A 21538-nucleotide genomic window follows, 5' to 3' on the forward strand; every position below is an offset into this window, starting at 1 on the left:
AACATATTTTAAAAATCGGTACAAACCGTATTTAATGAATGTAGCACTGGATAAGGGAAATGCACAAAGCAACAACCACATTGTTGTCTGAGCATGCACACACACACCTACAAAATGGTAAATGAGGCATGCATCCCCTAATGAATGTCTTCCTGAGATGAGAGTGGAGTTAATGCTTACATCTGTAATCACCCCACACTTTCTTACCTAGGCTCTTTGACATATAAAATACTCATTTTAACTTTCTTGCTTTTTGCCTCCCACTGCGTCTAAACTTTACCAAATATACATACATCATCATTTAAAAGACACATCTTTACTTACCACAAAATGACTGGTTTTATGTGTGAAAATGCTCCGTTCTATAAACCGCAACTGTCTTTGTACAAATCAATACTGAGCTTTCAATTATAGTCAACTCCACATKAACTCTTGCGCATGGTTGTCTCTGCTGCAGTATWTCTGTCTTCAGTATTTCCCATACTTTGAGTTTGAATAATACTAGGGAAGACATTTGGGGGGACAAAATGGAGGTTGGGGAGAGGCCCTTCAAGCTGCCAAGCACTCTACTTAACCCCAAGATTTTTCTCACTTGTGCATGTGAACTGCATGCATGACTCAAAGAAAGATTAATGCGATGGGCCTGTGTACTGGAAATATTTTACTTGGTCAAAATTCCTCTGGATAGTCAAAATCTAATGAGAGCACATTTTATGTGTAAATGGTTCATGTCTTAATATGGTCACTAAGACAACAACCGAAATGAAAATAGGATAAAAATACAAAATGACAACAAAGTTTAAAAAAACTTGTACATTTATTTTAATATTAAAGTAATAGTGTATGTGGCTATTTCTGAAGAGATGTTGGTTAAGTACTGAGAAAGTACAGTACTTTCAGTATAGATTACAGTATAKATTTCTCATTTGAGAAAACCACATTTTTCAATATGCAAACATATTTTAGACATTTAAARTTACACTATCCATATCCTCTTATCCACATTCTACACCTTACTAAGTCAATCKTAACTACTTAGTCAACAAACACATTTAGCAAGCTACTGTAACAGCAAGAATGTTCTTTCCTTGTATTTYAACCTGCATTTTGACAAAATTATTACCATAAACTCGGCCACTATTTCAGCTTTTTCTCTATACTCACCTGGATGGAGATTTATGGAGAGTGGTTGTATGAAAATAAGAACTGCAGTAATTGTTACTACTGCATAGTAGTTCACTTAAAGCAAAAATATACCCCTCAATCTAAACATACAAAAKATTGTTAAAGTTTGGGCCTTTGTTATTGTCCTACTTTTGCAAGGACAACAACAGAATAAACATAACAGGCCAAACCAAATGTTGTTTCTGTCCTGAGTACTGTCTATGGACAAATGGCTTTCTGGGAGCCATTAGATTGCTTCTGAGTCAGACTAACTCTCCACCAATGATAACACTTATCACAAACACACTATGCTCCAGGAACACTGCTAAAACCTCAGAGAGAATTTAGATACTATTAAAAGGTGCCCTACATTAAACAAGCCAACACATCACATAATGCACGCCATTTATCAAAAGCTCTCAATGGAAGCCTTTATTCCTTTCTCTTGTCCCTCTCAAAACATTCTCTGGCTGGCATAACGCACCGTTTGCTAAGACCTTTTTCTTCAACTACCCATCTGGTTCCCTTTTGCAACATCTTTCTTTTTTCTGTTGTTGTTATCCGTTTTCTACAACATTCACACAATTATTTATTCTTATCATTTCTGTTCTTTTGTTCTCTTTCTTTCTATCTTAATTTGCTTTCCAAGTCTTGCCCCAGTTTCCTTCTTCCTTACATAGGTACTTCTCTTTCCATGTTTCAGTTGTTCATTTCATCATTTTGTTCTCCCAAGGTGCCATCACTACTAAAGAGCAAAAGTGTATTTGGCATAATTGGGTCAGTGTATGCTGTGTCCCCATGGACGTGATTTGCATGCGGATAAATTGAGTCAATCAAGCCCTATGACAGTAGTAGATGACCTTGTCTTTTTCTGACATTATMAAAGGTGACCCCAATAGYAGAAAATTATAATTTGGTAGGTAGACTACAGGAGTGGATTAGACTTTCCTTATATTACATAGAGATTAATGACAATAGTGTCCTATCGGTATGCCTGCATTCATTCATTTGGAGCGTAACAGAAGGGAGGTCTTGATACAATCTGAAGTATTGACTGGTTTTGGCTTCCCGACTAATCTTAACTTCTGGTATCTGTGAATGGTGTACTTTTTGATTTTATAATCTCATTAAGCTTTGGGCTCCAATTCACGGGCCAGTTTTAGAAATCAGGAGCCTGGCTTGARAAACCGCATGATGGGCCATGCATATGCAGGGACGGCCCTAGCCTGTTGATGCCGTTGCCGAAAAACATGTTGTAGAAAATACATCCACAAATACTAAAAAAGCTTTAAAATGAATTAAAACAAGATATAGATTACTGTAATAGCATGCAGTGTTCTTTCAACAGATTATTGAGAAGTCTAGAAGTAATTTTAATGTGCCATTGGTAATAAAACCGATTTGTTTCCACCCAAAAAAAATCTATTGTTTTGTTTTATTTTGAGAGATGCTTCTCTCATTTTCTGTTGAAGATAAACATTTTGCCTAAATAAAAATTATTTACACCTTAAAATCTACATAAGGCTGAACTTGATTGGCAATTTTCACATGTTTCCAGAGTTTATTGCTCTTTAACCCAAACCAAGTCAAATGAGCACATTAAAAACAACAGGGCTAGCAGAGGAGTGCGGCGTTGTTTGCAGAACTTTGTTGTAACTGTGACTGCTTAAAGGACGTCAGATACCTGCTTTGTTAACATGGCTCTCTCACTCTCACTTGAATCTAGCACTGACACAAGCAAACAATATTATTTTAATTTCAAATGCATTTGAGCAGTGAAGGAGGAATCCAATAGGAACACAGACGCATGAATGCATACACAAGTATGCACACGCGCACACACAAACACACCGTCTCTTCATAAATCCAAAAATCACTCACGGTAGTATTTGGCCAAATGGCAAATATCAAGTCTTGGGCTTTTGTCTGACATACCTGGCTGCTAATATAGAAGGCCAGACATTAGAAACTGAAAAAAAATGCATATAAAACATATTTGTATGTTCACATTTACAGAGTCCCGACCCCACTAAGGGACGAGGGTGTTCAGAAAATGGTTGGATGGATGGACGGACGGACGGATGGACGGACAGACGGACAGACGGATGGACGTTTACAGATTGTACAAACTTAATGCCCAGAGACATCTGCATGTGAACATACTGGTCCTTTAATCTGTGGTTTTGCTGGTGCTTCTTCCAAAGTTCCTGGGCTCAAAAGCCCTAGCCATACTGGGTTGGAACAGTAACACCCTGCACTTAGCCACATGGCGCTAGTTAGCCCACACCCTGCTAAATACAGCCAGATGTGCAGGAATAAAAGTATGGTACAATGTCACTGCATGTTTTTCTGGTCGTATGAAAGGAAAAAAGTTGTCTGTTTAAAACTTTATTCTTCCGCAACATCTTTTTTTTTTTCTGGCTTCAAATGAACATGACACCTATAAAAGGAACAGCCATTAGTCAACAGCAACATATGTCTAACTGTTGGCTGAAACMGTTGCAACTGGTTTCCTGTACAACCTTAAGCTATCAAAAAACAATGTCCTTAACAAGAAGCACTGTGACTGCCAAACTGTCATTTAAATGACAAAAATATAAGCTATCACAGTCTATTTAACCCCTGTCTATGGCTCAGCTCTTTCTAGAAACACTGCCTACAGTAGACAATGTTCAGATATTCGCCTGAACAATAAAGACGTTAGTCAAACTGACAGGCTTCCGCTGAGAACAACATTGAAAATACCCTGTTAACCACTGTCTAAGAAAAAAGTAAAGCCAGTGTAGAACAGCCAAGCCACAGGAGCTCTAAGGTCTCCACATATTCAGAGAGAACACAGCAACTCCCTTTTCTTGATCTTGGGTCTTATGTGTGCCACATGTCTGTTTTCAGCCAAAGCGCCTTATTGTGCTGTAACTCTTGACGGAAACTCCTCAAACTCATAATTCCACAAAGGGTCACTCAATATATTAACATTAATAAGGTCCAGTTTTTCTCTCTTAAAAACAGGAAGTGTGTATCATAATAGGGTATGGATGATGACAGTTTACATGACAGTTTAGAATATGACGTGGTCATATTGTATAAGAGTCAACCTACTTAAATTAGGATCAGAAACAAAATAAATGACAAAAGATCATAATATCAAAATTTTCAATAAGATATATAATACACATGAGATCAGAACATTTCTTATGACCATTTCTATGATATGAACAAGTTTATGCTAACTACAGCAAAATATTAACTGGAACATCATGGTTTATAGGTATGAAACCATACCTTTATAGTTACAAATAAAGGATGAAATAGACATGCATAAATACAAAATAAAGATGCAARCTGGCAAAGGAATTGACTATGGGCTATGGCAAACTCAAAAAAATACCACCTACAGTGAGGAGTTACTAACAGGCAATGTAATGGCAGCCTCTTTTCAATAAATTAGTGAAGTAAATTTACTGATTTGACAAACGGCATCTAATTTATACCAGCTCCCAATACTAACGTATCATAATCAGTCTGCTTCCCATTAGCTAGAAAAGCATGCTCAAGAGACATCTCCAACCTCATGTCTAATAGATAGGAAGCTTCCCAGTCTGTAGGGTTGGCAACTTCATTTACAACTAAATTATTTGTGCTCTTGTGAGATAATACAMCACAAAACCCAGATAAACAACAACTTAACACACTTTAAGCCTCCCTGCAAACTCCCAAGGTCTAAGGCAGAGAATAGGAGATTAAAGCTTGTAGCGGCATTTGTGATGAACAAGAAAGAACAATTTTATTATCTTTCTGTTTCAAATCACAAGCAATTATCATAAACTTGCACCTACTTGTTTGTCAAGCCTCTGAACAAAATGATCTCCAAATGACCGTTGAGGCAAAGCATGCAAAAGTGTTTCTGATATGTCAACCTTTATTTTTTTCTTTTATTTTTTTAACTTAAAAAATAATATAAAACATGTAGCAATGAGTGCTGCTTGAATGTGAGTTTTGTTAGAATTTTTTTGTTTGTTTGCAGGTTCCTGTTGTGCTAAATTACATGTTTAACCAAAGAATGGGACATTTTGAAAACTGCTGGAAAACACAAACAAACTTTGAATAAAACTTCAWATCTCTGACAGGTTCTTGGCCTGCACATATTATTGCGTATTTCTGTTTTGGTGCAGTGACGGTATCCCTTTGGCACTGCAACTCAGTGCTGAGAGTAAAAAGAAAGGGTCAGGAGAAAGAAGGGCACAAAGTCATGGAAGAAAAGCAAACAAGTCTCACTCAGCCACTAATCACTGTGCTCTGAAAAGGTCAGACAAACTAGTCAAGCTCGGCTCTGGCCAACAGAGCTATTGTCACAAACTGTCTAAGATTAAGAAGTGGAGCAGAAAAAGCACCCTTCCATTAACTGGAGTAAGTCTTTGGAGACATATAATTACCTTGTTGCATCAATCTTCAACAATGGAAATTACTTTTTCATATGTTTGGAGAACAACCATCAGTATCCCTTTTGGACCGGGTATGCATGTCACTATACAGGACACTGACCCATTCATCAATGAGTTGTCTCTGTGTTGTTATAGGTTAAATTTTTATTCAAGTCTTACTAAGACAGTAATGTCCTATTTCATTGTGCTGTATGATGTTGACTCTCAAAGTCTCTTACGTACGAGTCGAAACATCACACACCATCACCACTGCTTATATATAAAGTACTACCAATGGTGGCAGAAAGCTTGCCAAGTCACTCTACTACCAAGTCATTTCGTACGCCACAATAAATTCCTAGATTTGGTAACAAAAGCTGCATACATTTGTATTCTAACGTTTTACTGCTGACAACGCATTAAGAAGGCAGTAAAACAGTGATTTGTTGAAGATGAAAATCGCTTGAAAAACATCCGGCCTGTTAGTTTATGCTATGATTGACACAAGAACCTTGACAACCCAATAGTGGGAACACTGTGAGGTGTATTTTGAGCCTTGCTGCATGATAAGTGAACTCCAGGAGGAACCTTCCACTTTAACAATTCACTAAAATAATTTCCCCTTTTGCTCTAGATTATTTTCTTTTGTAGACAATATTATCTCTCTCCAGGGAGTGAAAAACATTTTATCTGGTCATGCCCTTTTACTGAATATATAAAGAGATGCATCACAYGGAACGCTTTGCAGCTGCTTGCAGTTATTGAGAATGCTGTTACTCACCATTGAAGGTGTTGTAACTGTATGAAAGTGAGCTCTGTAAGGGTCGCTTAGCTTCTCTGAGAAGTCCTTCCATCTCCCTGCGGCTGAGCGTAGCCAGATTGTCCTCCATCTCGATGGTGCAGCAGGTGTAACCCTGGGGACAAATGCGCAGGTGCTCCCCTGGCAGAGGGACAATGCAAGAGTTAGAGAGGTAAGGAAAAGACTGAAGATAAAATCCAAAAATTAGCATTAAAATGAAAAATTTTACTGCTGTCATGTAAAAAAAAAAAAATCTACTCAAATTGACTGCACCTGACTTGTCTATGGTATTGCTGCATGCAGGTATKAAATGTATAATTTAATATGGAAACATGAGGTGTGAGATGGATGAAATAGTCACATCTACATATTGGTAATTAGTCAGTTTAAAGTTTTATTATGGATTCCTATCACACACTACTTAAAGTACACTTGCCTCTGAACATTGTAAGTAACATCATACTGGAAATTAAACACAAAACATTTTTTTTGTCCAAGAAGATATTTGAAAGTTTTATGTATGATCACATTAGAAAAGGGGCTTCTTTGAGGGGAAAAAAATGAAGAAATTGTGACTTTCCACAAAAAACAAACATAGAAAACTGTTAAAAATATATATACAATATTTGTATGGAATAAACAATATTAATGCTCTGAAGAGAAACAATGAATAATATTGCCAAGACCTTGATTTGTTTTGAGTTGTTTTTAGGTTTTGATTCATTTCTTTTAGCTTCATTATTATTCTGTGGTCCTAGTGTCTTTCTTTGATTAAATCAGCCTTGTTTCTGTTTTATTTTAGTTCAGTTCTTTCTTAGTGATTCTAGTTTATGTGTATTTCTTGAGTCTAATTATTCCACCTTGCTCTAGTTTTGTTATGTTCCTTATGTCTACTCATTCTTTGGTGTTGGATTTATTTACCTAGTTACCCAGTTTGTATACTTTCCSTTGCCTCCTGTGCTATTTTAACTCTCTCTTTCTGTCTCCTCAGCCTGCCTTCGGCTCTCTAGCCACACACCTGCACCCTGTTTCTAATCAGCCATCTGTTCCTTGTTCTATAATCAAACTCCCTAGTAAACATACTACTCATTCTCAGTCACTGCTTGCTGAATCCTCCAGTTATTCTCCAATTATATCTTGTTGCGTCCCCATTTACTCTGCTGGATTTTGTTCCTGGTTCCTGTTTTTTTTTTTTTTTTTGTTCTACAATGGCTCTCTGCATTCCTTACAATTTAAATATGTTTTTGTTCATCATTTTTGTTAAGCTTTCAACACCACTTGCTGCCCCTGTCTCTCTGGGGTCCCCTATAAACCACACAGAATCATGACAAATATGATGTCTGTCTTACTAAAATCCTCGAACCTTAAAACCATATTATAAAATTATTTTGAAAAACAAATACTCTTTGATCAGTTGCATTGTCTTTTTGTGATCATTTACAACCAGCATCAAATTTGAAGTACAAAGTGCTTTCTTGTTTAACAATAGGTTGCATATTATACAAAGTACTGCTTGTAATGCAGGTTACCTTACTGCTATTCTGATTACATTATYCATCCATTAACAGTGAATGMCATTTAAGTGTATTGTGTAAAGACCTTCCAAAAACATGCACAAATGCTTTGTTAAGACTAAGACAATTGCCTGCCCTTTTGTATCAAGTCCAGCTTATATTCCTCTGAAATCCCATTGGGCAGTCTTGAAGTTCACTGCTTTGCCTAAATTGGAAGTCCTATTAGTTGACACAAATGTATATTTTCCCACTTACATATACAGACTAAGATTTCCCCATGTACATGTCTCTCGTGTGRTTGTTACTATGCAAAACCATTCTACACAAGGGAGATCAATTGTGGTCAAAACAGGACATTTTCCTCATTGGAASAAGGATGAGGTTTAATAACAGGTCTAAGAAAAAGCTAAGTGTGACAAGTTCAGGAGCAAGTTCAAGTCTCTGTGTAATCAGAGCTTTTCCACTGACTGTACTCATCTAACACCRTTCCAAAACTTGAAGCATTTAATTAATGTGTCAGCTCACATCAGCATTACTTTGTTTGCACGTACATTTGGTAAACACACATAAGTGGTTGATTAATGGTTTAACTTGTCAAAGCTGTAATTATTATCCACCTGGCTGAACATTGGGTAAGACTCTAGGCACGATTTGATGAGACATCAGTGTTACAGATTCTTTTGCCTTCCCTTTGTATGTCTGAAACTTGCTCTTGCTCATAGAATAATAAGGGTRTTTCTGTCTCATTGTTCTATAAATTAATCAGAGTGCGACTTCACCATTTCACATGGGCACCAGAATAGGGGGGGGGGGGCATTTTGACCCCTCCACTTGATGGCCCTGTCCAAAAAACGATCTTGTTTCCTCAGACACACGTATCCAACTGTGACTGATGTGTCTCTCCCTCCTTTTTCTTTATCTTGCACGTTTGCTGTCTAGTGACAGGCAAGGCATAATCAAAGCTCTTGACATGCAGACAAGTAATTGCGCACTGTTATAATTCTGCACATCCCAAAGGCAGCTGGAGTTGGAAACACCAGGCACACAGATGGCAGGTCACTATGTGGARAAAATGCAGGCAGAGGAAAAGAGAAAYTATTTGTATCCGTTTGTGTGAACATCTTTGAAGTAACAAGTAAAAAATAATAAAGTCCTATGACAGCTTCTCAAGGTAATTGATTTACTTTCTGAATGTAAAAAAAAAAATGTAATGTCACTCAGAAAAAGCTGTCAYGTAATCTCTCTGGACAGTAAGGATTTTTCTAATTAATGAAAGATTTCTGCTTTTTTGTCCATTTTTCAGGGAATGTTTCACAAAAATGTTTGTATCCTTAGCACTGTGCATCACTCATTGGATGAATCCAAAGCCAGAGTCTGTGGAGCACCGAGACAAAACACAGGTGGAATATTTGGATAGTAGATATTTAGTAAAGGGTGATATGTGGAGATGGTCAATTGATGTGTTATATGACATACCTTACAGAAATAGCTAAATACTCATGTCCTGTTGCACACACATTTCTGCAGAAGCTGGCAGAGGAGTTTTGTGCAGATTTTATGGGTGAGGAGACAGCAATCAAGGCAGATAAAATAAGGTGGAAGTCTAACCCATCAGGACTCAAAAGTTCAGCAAGCTCAAAAAAGAGGGGGAGTGCCAAGTGCAGAGATGGTGCTCTAAAAATAAAACCTCTGACATCTGCAGCAGGAGTTGTGCCAGGTGAAGAGAGGGAATCTACACTGGCTGCAAATTGTACATAATTTTATTAGCTTCATTGTAAATAGCCAAGTGTAAATAGTTAGAATAATATATTCTTACTYATATGACTCTTTTTATTGACTTTTGACTTCCAGTTTGTGTTCTGTTCATTTAATATTTGTTTATTGTTTTATCACATATAGATTAGTGACACGAAAACTGGTGTTCATAATTTTGATTTTGTGACAAAGTAAGTTAAAACTGTGGTTGATTTGTCCCTATATATTTTGAGAGTTCTCAGGCGAATTGATTGACAAATAAGCTTTTGCATGACATTTACTTTGACGATAATGATTAACACATAAACACTTGATGCATACTTAAACTTTGTCTATKAAATAAAAATAGCATTTTTTGGTTTTAAATCATTGTTTAACTGATTAAGAATTACATTAATTGTAAAATTGCAAGGTGAATTGAACGAGGTTTAAATGGAGCATTTAAGTCACCCTTGTGGCAGTTCTAGCTTTGTGTATATGAAGTTGTATTAGGGCAAAGCAGTGAAAGCGCTGCGAAAGCATATTATAATCACACTRTTTCTTCTTATTATGCTTCTGTCAAATGAACTAGCTTTGTGGAGGCCTAAACCTATACGGAAACTCACCAAATGTGGTGGACGAATCAGTCCTGTGTAAAAATTACATATTTTATGGGAGTCATAAAAGTTGTAACAAAAACGAGCCCCGCATTGACATTAACAGAGGAGGAGATCATTTAACCCACTGAGGAAAAGAAAGGTATTCAAGTTAATGCAACRGAGCATAGCAGCACACTGCACAACTAATGCGCATGTGGCCACACCCATGAATCTACCTAAAACATCAATCCGGCAGTGCTTTTCTGTCCACCTCCTCAGCCGAATTTTGAAATTAAACCAAAATGAAGTTACAGGCTTTAACATTCAAATCATAAGAGCATGTAAACAGCAACCAAAAATATCAGACCTACAGTTCTTCTCATACCACAAATCTGAACAAGAAAGGAGGAAACTAGTTCCATAAATGCACTTCCCTCAAAAAGTTTTGTTAGGGAAATTTCAGAGTAATTAATTGTACATTTTAAGGTCTTTTTGGTTCTTTTGTCACCACTTCCTCTTTTTGTTTTTCTTTAGGCAGATATGGCTACTAAATTCCCGAGTCATTAGCTTATCATTGTTCATCAGGGAGGAAGGGTTCTATTAAACTGCAATCTCAAAAGGCAGAATAAGGTCACACACACACACGCACGCACGCGCACACACGCACACACACACACACACACACACACGCACACACCCACACACATACACACACACACACACATACTGTGATAAAGCATGGGAGAGACCAGCAGTCACAGGCTTTTAGAGATGGTGGGAAAAGGGGGAAGGAGAGAAGAAGACAGGAAATTAAGAAAGCATCACTGCTCTGGGAGTCTGTGAAACAAAATAGTGTTGCCATGTAGCTAGGTCACTGTTAAAGTGAGATCCATCTTAGGACTGCTCTTTTTGTCACTGCAATGTACAGTATTATTTGCAATATTTATTTTTATTATTATGTAAGATTGTCCAACAAGTAGGACTAGAGGTAGAAATTAGCCACTTGCCTRTAATCACACCACTGTTTTAAAAAACTGTCAAAGACAGAAATATGACTAATGCGACCCTCTGGTCTGGAGATATTTCAAGGTAAGCACAGAGGACACTTAACAAGCAGACTGCCCTCTGTGCTTAGGTAAGCTACCAACAAGGGGGGCAACATATTATATTTAATTAATTAAGCTTAATTACTATGTTTTTGGACCACCAGTAGATTAGCTTTTATCATCTGGGATACATGATTGATAGAAGCAGAACAGGGTGGAGCTGCGTGGGCATTTATTGTTGCTTGTTGCTCCTGGTTTACTCTGGTTTACTCCGGGTCTGTTCTGTGCCATCCTGGCGCAGCCTCCGCAATACATATGCACCCGTCATTGTCTTCAGTTGAACCTGCACGAGCACAAACTCCAAAATCCATATTTTCAAAATAATTCACCATGACAGACTATATTTGCCCAMAAACTAGATATATTAATGAAAATAAGGGTATATTTATACATATATCCGAATGTATCAGTTATTACTATGCGTACACACAAAGCATGTGGCTTTAATTCAGAAACCTATCAAGTCACAGCAGGTCCGCCAGTCAAGGCAAACAAAGTGGGAGACCAGTGGAGGGAAAATATTAATTTTGGAAGTTGAGAACGACAGTATTTTACATGACACCACTCATCCTTTTTATCACCGGCTTTAATGTACAATCCCTCATTTCCCGCACATGCTTCTTGTTGCACCTCTGCTGTTAGCAGCAAATTGGAGAGGAGAAGGAACGCCACCAGTGGAAATTGAGGTACTCTGGAACGCCTGTGAAATGCACAGCAGAGCGAAGCCAGATGCAGTGTAAATTAGGGGTTACACTCTGATGAACATCTGGACCTTAATTTCTTTCCTTCCTCAACAGGGTAAGCTACCTACTCCTCTATGTAGTCTGCATTTACACTAGACCAATGACTGAAAACTGCCATATTTCTAAATKTCGACTGGAGAAACGTTTGACGTTTAGACGGCACCGCCAAGACATCTTGAGCTGTATTTCTGCTTCCAAGCCACTAGATGGGGATCTGATTTCAGCATGTCATCGAATGCACATGCGCATGGATTCAAAAAGTATCGGTGTGAGAGATTCTAGTCACTGGTGTCACGTAAACAAGCGTATGGATCACAGCAAAAGTTTAAACCTATTAAAACTATGTTTTTGTGCATTCTGTTTTAGCTTTCTCATATTATGTATTACTAAATGTGCCACAGAAGTCTAAACCCAACCAGACCACTAAGCAAATTATTCTGTCCTGACCAGGCCCAAATTTTGGGTCAGGGTCCTGCCATAGATATAAACTCTAGCAAAAAACACATGTTTTGATGAGTAATTTGATAAAGAAGTTGAAGACTAAACAATCTGTGCATCATGCTCCATTTATGATCTGGTAAAACAAATAACATAAAGTTATTTTGGGAAGCATAAGTACCAACTTGTTAACTGCAAGTACCTAAACTGAAGTACTTGTATTTTGTGTGGAAAAAAACTGGCATTGAGACACCCCTAGTGAAAAACACTTGCTAAAGAGTGGAAAACTCACCAAAATGATTTAACAGACTTAAAAAAAGATTATATAACAAAAACTATAGTTTCAAGAATGGAACCCAGAGGAACTCGCCATGACAGCTCAGTAGATTCTGACATGATCCAATGAAGATCCTACCCAGTAAGAAAAAAGAAAGCCTCCATGTGATCTCCAGAGACTCCAACCAGATCCCAGTTCAGCATTTTAGTAATAATTTTTGTTAGGATACATCATTTTCTATTAATCAGGATGTTTAACAGTCTCAAAAAAAGAAAAATTATTGCCTATATATTGAGCTAAAATTAAGACAAACTCGATTCTAGATATACAAGTAGTAAAGTCTGCTATTGTATCAAAAAAAAAGTCCAATTTTACATTCAAACATTTTATGAATACTTTTTTCCTCAAAAACATTTCACAAAATAGCAAGAAAAGAATCACAAGGACACCACTAATGACTTTTGGTGTTGACTGACAGCATATAACTGATGAGATTCAAATCACAATGTGCAATATATGTGAGCGAGTGTGTGTGTGGGTGTGTGTGCGTGTGTTTGCATGCAGAGTTGAGCTGTGGGACCAAAGGGATTAACAGCCTAATCCAGCCAGTGGTCAGAGTGCGTCCACAGCTTGGTGGATTATTGCCTGTGCCATACATAGCATTCATGCAAAACCAGGAATTGCACACATGCACACACCCACATACTCTTGAACAGTGGATTAGGGTTAAACACATGAAGAACAACAAGACTGCTTGGCAGCAAAAGTTGACATAGTTCATCCGCAAACAGCACGCACTGATGTTTAACACACCATTCTAACAAAAAGCTCGTAATAGACGACACTTTCTAACTAGAAAACAGTCTAAAAGCTCAGCAGGGCTTTCTTTGAGCCTCAAATGTTCAAACACAGAGGATGACCCACAGGTTACCCCCGTCTGTCACCTACAGACTCTGGATACTCAGCCTGGTAATGTGAGACACACAGAGTCACATAAATAGCTTTCTCCAACCAGACTAGATGGCAGCTATACAACATTTATAACACATTACCACTACGGTCAGCTGCTTTAACGCACTACGATCTTCAAGTTCACTGTGTTTCTACTCTGCTGAATGACCAGACATGTTTCTGCTTCTATGTTTACTACAATACAGTAGCAGAGGAAATACTCTTGCTCTGTACATTTACATAGAAAAAGGGGGGGGATTTCCTTCACTTGAATAATTAATTAAGGAAACATTTGTGTAAGTAATTATTTAAACTCGAAAAGACTAACTGTGTTAAATGGCACTGYATTAATTTAAACTGTATGAAAATAAGTAGTGCTGTTGAAGCGTAACAGGAGGATAGAGCAATTCTTGAAAAAGGCTATTAAGGCATCCTCTGAAGGTGCAAAAGAAAACTATAAATGTGTAATGACTGTAAATTACAAGCTGTTGTGAACATACAATGTACCAGACCAAATCCACCCACAGAAATCTCATCAGTCTCATCTGAAACAGATTTCTGCTGCGCAACACTTTAGCACATCCCACAGAGAAAGTCTGACTTCTCAAACTTTAAAGGATTAAACTGTTTGGTTATTTAGTAAGCAACATGTAAAAGGTACTAGATATATTACGCTTACCGATTATTCTACACCGATTATTCTACACTCACCAGTCATTTTATTAGGGATACCGCTTGTAACACTGACAACACATTCATGTATGTTGGAGCAGCAGCTGKACACTCCCTGATCTACAGCAGCAGCAGCAGAAGTTGTCACTCAGTTCTGCTCCTGTTAGCTAGAATAGAAAAGTGAGGCTGCCATTTGCACCGGCTCACCRGAATTAAAACTGTGATGCTTTCAGTCAGTCAATCTTGTTTTGAACTGATGGCTTTAAGAAAGTACTTTGTAGACAAAGAAGTAAAGTTATGGCAGATCCAGCAGCATAAAGTATGAAAAATAATTATAAAATGTAGATGTGCAAACACATATTTTCTTCTTGYTGCAAAGCATGTGTTTGATTAAAAAAAGTCTAAATGACACTCAGTTGCTGCTGCATTCCTATACACGCGGTCACTGCTTATGTGATATTTATAACTGCATAATGTTAATAAGCAGCACTCAGATTTACATTATGTTTGTTTATTTTGCATCAGAAATAGCAGGTAGTAGAGAAGCAAACACGTTCTGGTGAATAATAAGATATCTTATTATTAATCCTTTGAGTGCTTGCATTTAGAATGTGTACAGTAGAAAGAACCTTTTTTGGGGAAMGGATCAACTTTATGCATTTAAAATACAAACACACATGCAGATAATTCTCATCGTCACAGCCAATTACATCATGATCCTCCTTACTCCATGACTCTCAGGAAGCACACATGACTTGTTGCCTATTTTCATAAGATGTGCTTTTGCTGGATACTGAAGTTGTTCTCTCGAAGAGCAGAAAAACAAATTGAAATCTCTGTAATGCTACTCCTATGTAGCGCTGTTTACCATTTGTCTACCACGATGGCACATTTCTGGGCTGCCTTACTTCCGGTCGGGTCTTATGGGAACACAAGATCTGTGGTAGAATAGATCCATGATTCACATTATGGACATGTAGCTGACAAATCTGCTGACGTGATGCTATCATTCTAACAGTGACCCACATTTCTGACACTTTACAGAATTTATCCCACAAAGAATTAAGGCAGTTCTAGAGGTAAAACGAGACCCAAACTGATGCATTTCTTGTGCATATTTAGATAAATAAATAACAMATTTACCAAGAGGAAGCATAACATTCAAACTTTATGAATCATGCATCTCTGAACCTGTTACATAATCTTCAGTCACAGCAGATGTGAGCCAGATGCTAGAGCATCACCCCTGAGAGTTAGCGATACAATGTCATTGTTTACTGAACAAAATGAATTGAAGCTGGCAATTTCTAATGTTGTGAGAGGAAGAATGTGAGTGGGCGAGAAATAGCTTCAATCGAAACCGAAACTTTCTACTGCACTGTCAAGTGCATGAAAATGCAATATATATAAATGTTAAGTCCATTCCTGCAGCCTTTCCAATGAGTCACAGGGTATGTGCAAAGAAAGCAACAGTTTTGAACTCCCTCTAACGGGAGTTGTAAAATATAGGGAACATGATGAATTACAACMGGTTTTGTAATTAAGTCGGTATAGTCCTGAGATGCATGTTTGACTTTCCACTSTGATAGGACGTGCACRGAGTGACATAGAAACACAATTTTGCACAAACCCTTTGGCTTTTGTTCTGTCCCCTATTTCTGAGGCTCATTCTGATTTTCTCTCTCATTCAAAAACAAACCTAACCCAAACACAAATACACACACGCACACACTGTGGTTGATGAATAACTAAAGTGTGTGAATGCCAGCTACATTAACTGAAAGCAGCAGCCTGTCTCATGCACTTAGCAGGTACAAAGTGCCATCAAAGAGGGCCAATCTGGGGTTGTAGTTCACTGACCAGAATATTAACTTATCCACCAAAGTTTTGCTGTCTTCGGTGACATCTCCATCATTAATTCCCACATATTTTAATAAATCTACAGCTATTTTTGCTTTGCRTGGAACGCGAGAATTCACTAAGTTGAACTAGAATGCAGGTTTGCACTTCTTTGCATCTTTGCAACTTGCTCAGAACTATGAGGAAAAAACATCCAACATCCTGTCCTAGTTTTTTTTTTTTTACACCTCTACTCTTACCCAACCTTTTTTTGCAAGTTGCAGGCATGCCTTAACCTGATCTCCCCAGTGTGTTACCTGACAGATTGATTGTCAGTGTGAGTGTAACTGCAAAAACATAGGAGAGACTGGTGGGAGAAGGGGTCATTTAAAGTTATCTTAAAGAAACCTAACTTCCTGATGTGGTGTAGACGTGCTATAACGTACAACCTCTAAAGAAATTGAATGAGCTGCTGGGAGTTGACCTCATTTCTAGGCATAGAAGTTTTGTTTTTTTGTGTTTTCAGGTGCACGTAGGTGGGTATTTCACTGATGATCCCTTAAGAGCTTTTGACAATAGATGTCAAGACTTGGCACACATCAGACAAAACATCCTGCCACATCAAGTGTGGAAAATAGACTGACGTCTCAGTGTAACTACACACATCTATAAACCCTAGAAGTCTGAGAAAAACAAGGGGAGGAAGGAGGATGTGAAAGAACTGACAGATGATCTTTTCACAAAGTTAAACCTGTAGGATCTCTGGATCTATAAYGTGCTGTCAAAAACTCTGAACATCACAAAGGTAACTTGGTCTTTAGGAGGYAATGCAAATGAGTTTTTCCCGTTTCTGGCTTATTGTTTTGTTGTTTTTTTTCTCTAACTAGGCAATAGCAATGGRAAAACTCTATTTTCTGATTTCTCATTCATGCAGTTTTAACAGTAATCAAATCAGAAAACTTGTTTTAAAAGTGGATCCTTCTGCAGGAATTGGAGCATTTCAACTATGTGTGTGTTCATTTTCTGTACTTAGCTTATCCTGTGCATTGCCTTAACCAATAATACCAGAATTTATCTAGTGCCAATTACATCCAACACAAGTTCCTATACAAGCAAGGAGTCATGGACTCTCCCACTCACTGATACTGTCCCTTTATGCTGCATTCAATTTGTAATCAGAAATTGAAATCTCAKTGCTCCAAGTCCAAAATCAAATTTGACAAATCCAGAATGCTGTCTAGTGCTCAGTAACTAAAATGGCAGCAAAATGAAAAAAAAAAAGAATCAGTTGGAAGCTAAGAAATACACAAATATTACATAAATATTTGTGGAGTCTGTAAATCCAAGTTGTCCTAACAGTGCTCTTTAGGTTGGAAGTTGTTGCTCGGGTGAGAAGGCAAAGTTAGCTACTATTGGTATTAAAAATAWTTTTTTTTCTAAAGAGGATTGTCTGCTGTTCATTCAAGCTGGTTTAACTGTTGCTCTTAATTTCTCTTTTTTATATTTTATTAGCAGTCTGACATTTGTCTTTGTTTTAATGTATAACCCCATTTTTACACAGAATCCTGTCTCACACATAATGACTGACATTTCCTTTGTTTCAAGAAAAAATAGTTAATGCCTGCTCATAGCGGGCAGACTTAACAGWACAGACCGCAAAACTCCACTTGGTGCATCTCTAGCATGTTTGGCTAATAGTTGTTAGTTTGTTCACTGACTAAAACAATTAAATCCCACTGGTTTTCTTACTTGCAAACTGAACACAGCACAAGAATTCCCAGCTTCAAGGGATATAAAAATACAACACACAAGAAAGGGTTATGCAAACTTCACACAGGCAAGGCCTCATGAATCAGAGACCTTCTTGCTTTGAGGTGACAACCACCAGCCAACCATTGTGCAGCTGTAGCTTTGAACTTGTCTTTATCAATWAAGCCCCACAGTTCATCTTTTATAATGCTCGGTTCTATTTGAAGTAGGTTTCCACAAAACCAAAGTCATTTGCAAGCTCAGAACTGAAAAAGAAACAGGCAAAGATGAATGACTTGAATTTAGATTTGCAAGAACTAATGGCAAAATCTCTCAGAAGATGCTGACTGTGCTGCAATTAAAAACATCTCAAGATTTTTACATTAAACAAGTAGAAAACATTGATCAGCAAACAAAATGTTTTTCAGTGGATAAAGAGCTCACTTATTTAGCAAACAAAGTATATTAAATACTTTTGTTTTAATGTCATGAAAATATCATTTTGCTATTAGCACAATCTTCATATTAAATTAATCAACATGGCATTCTTATATAAACCTTGCAAAGCCCAAAGCAGGAGCATCATTTGAAGATGAGGAAAATTAGCTAACAGGCAAAAACGAAGAAGCCAGAACAGTGTAAGGTTTGTGTGACTGTGTGCAGATATGTGAGCTTGCGTGTGTGTGTGCGTGTGTGCGTGTGTGTGTGTGTGTGTGTGTGTGTGCGTGTGTGTGGGGGTGTGTGTGGGGGTGTGTGTGCGTGTGTGTGGGAGAGAGAGAAAGCCTGGACTCTTATTCAGCAGCAATGTTCTTCTTGTGACAGGACTTTCTCCTGCAATTTGACCTGCTGTTGTCAAAGCCTGTCAAAGCAGCAAGGGCTAGAACACATTTAGTCTGAGACGGGAACTTGGAGGTGCATGTTGGTGTAGCAGCAAACTGATGAGGAATGGGAAAGTGACCGTGTAAAACATTCAATTTAAAAAACAATATGGAGAGCAAGCAAGTCTGGGAAAAGAGAAATGTGTTCTTCAAACCAAGTATCTGTACATACAGATTTGAACTAATGGATTCAACATTGTGCGAGTGCTAATATTTAACAGAGCGAGTCATTTTCCATTTTACAATTTGCATAATTAAGGGTGTGGCTAGAGGGACTGGTGCATGTTTGTGCATTAAGGTACGCATAATTACCGCATCATTATTACCTTGTTTAAAAGATGGAGCAATGATGCAGGCTACTTCATGTTAATGAAGGGATTCATTAACACTTCACAGGACTTTTTCTAGTTTCTAGGAGGTAAAATGCAATCTCATAGTGGAGTGGAAAGAATCAGCTTGCTTTCATAAAAACTACAGTATTTACTTCCTGTCACATTTATCCAAAAACTTCAATAGCCAGGAAAGCGGCCTAATATGAATAAATAACTCACTAACTGACCCTTATGCTCATTTAAATAACTTGGGTGTCCCCAAATTAGAAATGTACCGAGAAGATAAATTTTGTGCAATGTTTTGACCAGAGGGATGCTTAATTTTAAAGACGTGAGAATAATCTAAATATAGTTTTGAAGATATTGCCTTCAAAATATCTTACAATTTATATATGAAGGTGTGCTTTTTTGCTAAACTGGGGAGGTTATTTCAAACTTTGCCAGTTCCATCAACCTTTTCTAATGTGATTCTTCAAATTGGGTATAAGGAAAACAATGGAAACACGGCTTAAGATTAARGCTCTGAGCCCACAAGAGTATTGAGTTCAAAGTACTAATGAAAGGAAATTGGGAGCACAAATGACACATAATGTAACACTTGACTGCAATCCAGCGATCTGTGAATCTTTGCCACCACTCTTCAAAATCTATCAGTCATCGGCTTTAGACATACAAAAACACACCCATTATTCTGATTTAAGTCTTTCAAAGCCAGAGAGAAAGGCTGTCAAATGTTTGATCAGGTCTTCTTTAATCCCAATAATGACTCAGATAAGCACTAAATGCTGGATGATCTGCCTATTGATCCTTTCTTGGAGAGAACATGACTGAGTTTCTTTGCCTCATTCAGATCAAAGGACAGACTGCCGTCTTACTTCCTCCCTCAGTTCASTCATCTTTTTCTCTCTTCTCTCTGCATACACCCACCTCCCAACTCCCCCAACTCACTTCCCACACACACACAAGYACAYGCCATCTCCCCCCTTTCTTTCCCTTGCCTCTGGCTGGGAATCTAGCCAGTGAAACTGGGATTTCAGACAGCAAATCCACACTTGCCCAGATCTTCAAWAATTCACTTGTTTTATTAATGGCTTTAACTAGTCAACAGTCATTACCTTGGGGTGTTTCTCTCAATTATATAATTTCATGTCATCTGTCTAGCTTTAATATAGATCAAGATAAATAGTGTGATCACCTGTCAAATGTCTGCAATGTTGGCAGCAAGAGAGTTGAACTTCTTAACATTTAAAGTATGTAAATTGCATGTTTCTATCTACACCTCTAGCATGTTATCATTATAATAAAATAAACATTCATGAAAGGCTCAATCACAGCATAAATTACCAACACAGCAGCACATTCCTGCAAACTGACAATCAAATATGTAATGATGATGGCCACGGGATCTAAGGATTGCTCCCAGTTGATAGCTCAAATGTCAGTTAACCAGTGAGTCATTCTGAAAGTGTGATCTGAAGGAAGGCTTGACATGGGAACTAAAACTGTACAAGGAAAGCCCTGTTTTGGCGAGGCTGCGTGAGAATAGCGTGCATGCCAAGCTGTCTATTTTGAAGTCAGGTCAGGGCAGGCTAACACTTTAGGCACTCTTAGTCACTGTGAAACACTGAAATGTCTTCACAACAGACGGATAGGCATGGCTAACTGACACCAAAGAGACTGAAACAAACAGAAACATGAATGTCAGATGCCAAGACACCAGAGTGTGAGGCAGTAACAAGAGTTTGGCAGCCAAGAAAATAGAGCAAAACAAACAAACAAACAAACAAACAAAAAAAATAAAAAATGTGACAGAGGATATTCATATCCAACACACAAATCATTACATCCCAAGAAAAAGATGAAGATGTTCAGGGATATCGGAATATGTGGTTGATGTTATCCTGCACTATMTACAAACCACAATGACTCCCTATGAAACTGCACAGAGAACCATTTCACCACAGAAGCTCATTTCAGTAAACCAGGCCACCAAATGATTGTTCTTATGTAGGCCACCAGCCTGGATGTCACACATCTCCTGCATGATTCCCAACAGCACACGCTTTGACCAGATACAAATTAGGCGTAGCGGGTCATTGTGTGTGTTGTGGGACAGCACAAGGCAGACTTATGGGAAACTGAGCCACGTTATGTCCAAGAAGGCAGCGGTGCATGACAATGCGAAGTCATTTTATTTAATTTTAATGTAAACCTTCATGACAAATAGGGCAAATTTTAAAGACCTGAATTAAAATAAACTAAAACAATAGTTAGGAATTATTTAAAAAATATAATGTTTTATTAACAGGCTTGCAAAATAAG

At 37.8% G+C, this 21538-nt stretch overlaps 1 protein-coding gene across 2 annotated transcripts in view; it reads right to left on the reverse strand.

Moving 5' to 3' along the window:
* gpc1b (glypican 1b) overlaps nucleotides 1-21538 on the reverse strand; it is a 64373-nt gene that overhangs the window by 20621 nt on the left and 22214 nt on the right. For both annotated transcript variants that reach the window (XM_008433799.2, XM_017310173.1), the window contains one exon: nucleotides 6367-6525. In XM_008433799.2, coding sequence (XP_008432021.1) covers nucleotides 6367-6525 — 159 coding nt within the window. The remainder of the gene's footprint in view (nucleotides 1-6366; nucleotides 6526-21538) is intronic.

This window comes from Poecilia reticulata, linkage group LG17 (genome assembly GCF_000633615.1).
Source record: "Poecilia reticulata strain Guanapo linkage group LG17, Guppy_female_1.0+MT, whole genome shotgun sequence".
Classification (NCBI taxonomy): domain Eukaryota; kingdom Metazoa; phylum Chordata; class Actinopteri; order Cyprinodontiformes; family Poeciliidae; genus Poecilia; species Poecilia reticulata.